At 55.0% G+C, this 2288-nt stretch overlaps 1 protein-coding gene across 1 annotated transcript in view; it reads left to right on the top strand.

Annotated features, from left to right (window-relative positions):
* The window catches only part of PPP1R1A (protein phosphatase 1 regulatory inhibitor subunit 1A), a 12178-nt gene that overhangs the window by 3669 nt on the left and 6221 nt on the right, over window positions 1-2288 (top strand). The window contains exons 2-3 of the mRNA XM_023759657.1: window positions 1122-1182; window positions 2125-2250. Of these exons, the coding sequence (XP_023615425.1) occupies window positions 1122-1182; window positions 2125-2250 (187 nt within the window). The remainder of the gene's footprint in view (window positions 1-1121; window positions 1183-2124; window positions 2251-2288) is intronic.

Here is a 2288-nt window from a genome sequence, read left to right as displayed (position 1 = left end):
CCGTTTTGGGCCCTATCCCCCCCCCTTCTTACAAACCCAGGGGTTTTGGTTTCAAAACAGGGAGTAGACGCCTGCTGTATCGCCCTACCGCTTTTCTGCCTGGTAGCTGATCACCCCCTAAACTGCTCCCCTGCCAGCCCGATTGCCCCCAACTGCCCTCCCCTGCCAGCCCGGTCACCCCCAAAATGCCCTCTTTTTTGGCCCGGTCGCCCCTAACTGCCCTCCCCTGAAGGCCTGGTTGCTCCCAACTGCTCTCCCCTGCCGGCCTGGTCCCCCCCTAACTGCCCCTCCCCCGCTCCAGCCTGATCACCCCCAGCCGCCCTCCCCTCCTGGCATCGCCCCTAACCGCCTCTGCCTCGGCCCCGCCACCATGGCTTTGTCTGGAAGGACGTCCAGAAGGTCTCCCAGAAGGTCTTCTGGTCTAATTAGCATATTACCCTTTTATTAGTATAGATTTCTTAGAATGGGACCTGAAGCTCAGGATAAGACTTTTCAGCTGACCAGGGTCCTGCCTAGGACTGCTCATTTATATTTACCATGACAAGGATTTTCACAGACATATTTCCTGACAAACCAGAAAGGCAATGTGTCCAAGGATAGGGAAAACATTAGGAAGTGAGGAGCACAGGCCAGGGAAATGCACATTCAGACCTGCCTGTTCTGTGCTGTCCCCCCAGGCAGGGTGGGGATTGAGGGGTGTTCTCTACAGGTGCTGATCCACAAAGGGTTAATGTCTGCTTGGGGGGTGGGCTGGGAGACTGAGGGAAGAGCCTTGCACCTCCTGGGTTATTTCTGACCATTGATCCAGGATGGACGAAAAGACAGTGGGCCAGAGATCGATGTACTAGAGCAGATATAACTGCTGAGATGGATAGCTAGGGCCAGGACTGGGGGAGGGGGGACTCAGATACAGAAAAGGGGTAAGGGGATGTAGAAAGGGGGGGGTCTTTTGGGTCCCCAACAGAGAGGGATGAGCACAGGAAAGTCCACCCTGAGACAACGGGTTCTGTGTAACAATATTTTTTGAGGTGTGCTAACTGGCTGACCTGGATTACATTGCTGAGAGAGTGGTATTGGGTGGGGCTTTGATGCCTCCACATGTACTTGACCTCTTCCTTCAGATTCGGAGGCGTCGGCCCACCCCTGCTACGCTCGTGCTGACCAGTGACCAGTCATCCCCAGGTAACCCCAGGAATGGGTCGCTGAAGGGAGTGGGGGCTGCTGAAGACAGCTGGGTCCAGTGAGGGAAGATTGAGTGCTAGATAGAAGGGCAGGTCTGAGAAGTCAGAGATCTCCTCAATCCTGGAGGCAGAAAAGTGATGGCTGGATTAGCAGGAGGATTTCTTTTGCTCTGGGAAGATGGAGCAATGCTAGGAAGGGGAGAGAGACCACCTGGTTCCTAAGCCCTCGGGAATTGGGTGGTCAACGGAGTGCTGGTTGCTTCGCAACAGCCTTCCAGGTTTCTCCAGCAACTGAGATGCTGCTGCCCCCACCCCCAGAGGCTATGACAGCTGTGCGGGGGAGGGACCGCCTCCATCAGCTATCTTCACAGCCCCCAGAGGGGAAAGGGAAAGTTAGAAAAAGCTCAGGGAGCAGCTGGCATTCTGGTCACCAGTGTCCCCATCAAGGTCTGGAGAGAGAGCAAGGTCTCAGGGAATGTCATGGGGAGCTTGACAGGAGAGTGGAAGAGAGGTGGTCATGCTTATAAGCTAGCCAGGAATTCAGGATGCCTGAGTCTCCCCTTGCCTCCAACTAGTGAGAATGATTGCACCTTCCTGGCCCCTGCACAGGATCAATTTGCTATTCTTTTTCCAATGTTCCCTCGTATGCAGCAAAGGGACCACAAATCCTGGAACCTCCAGGTCTGATGCAAGGATGTAGACACAGATAAACCCATAGGGTCAAGGACAGGATTCGATGCAGGGGTAAAGCCAGCCAGCAGAGCAGGAGGAAGTTGGAAGGAGAAGGCCAGGGGCAGCCTCCAGGGCTAACTGCCTAGGGGCAGATGTGAGGGACACATCAGGAAGGAGGTGACTGCAGAGGCTCTTACCCTTGGAAGTCAGCTCCATGGGGACCCTCTGATCTCCCAAACTCATCACTTTCTCCTTTCCCTGTTCCCCTCAGAGATAGATGAAGACCGGATCCCCAACCCCCTTCTCAAGGTGAGCTGGCCCCTCCCACTCAGCCCAGCCCAGGGAACCCACAGACTCAATAAGGGATTATTCCTCAGAACACTCCATCTGCAGAAACGTTGAGTTCCTCGTCCCTGTACCCCCCAAATGTGCATG

The sequence above is a fragment of the Myotis lucifugus genome, unplaced genomic scaffold, assembly GCF_000147115.1.
Source record: "Myotis lucifugus unplaced genomic scaffold, Myoluc2.0 scaffold_160, whole genome shotgun sequence".
Taxonomy (NCBI): domain Eukaryota; kingdom Metazoa; phylum Chordata; class Mammalia; order Chiroptera; family Vespertilionidae; genus Myotis; species Myotis lucifugus.
Note: the sequence above shows the minus strand (reverse complement) of the source record. Positions and strands in the feature narration are given on the sequence as shown.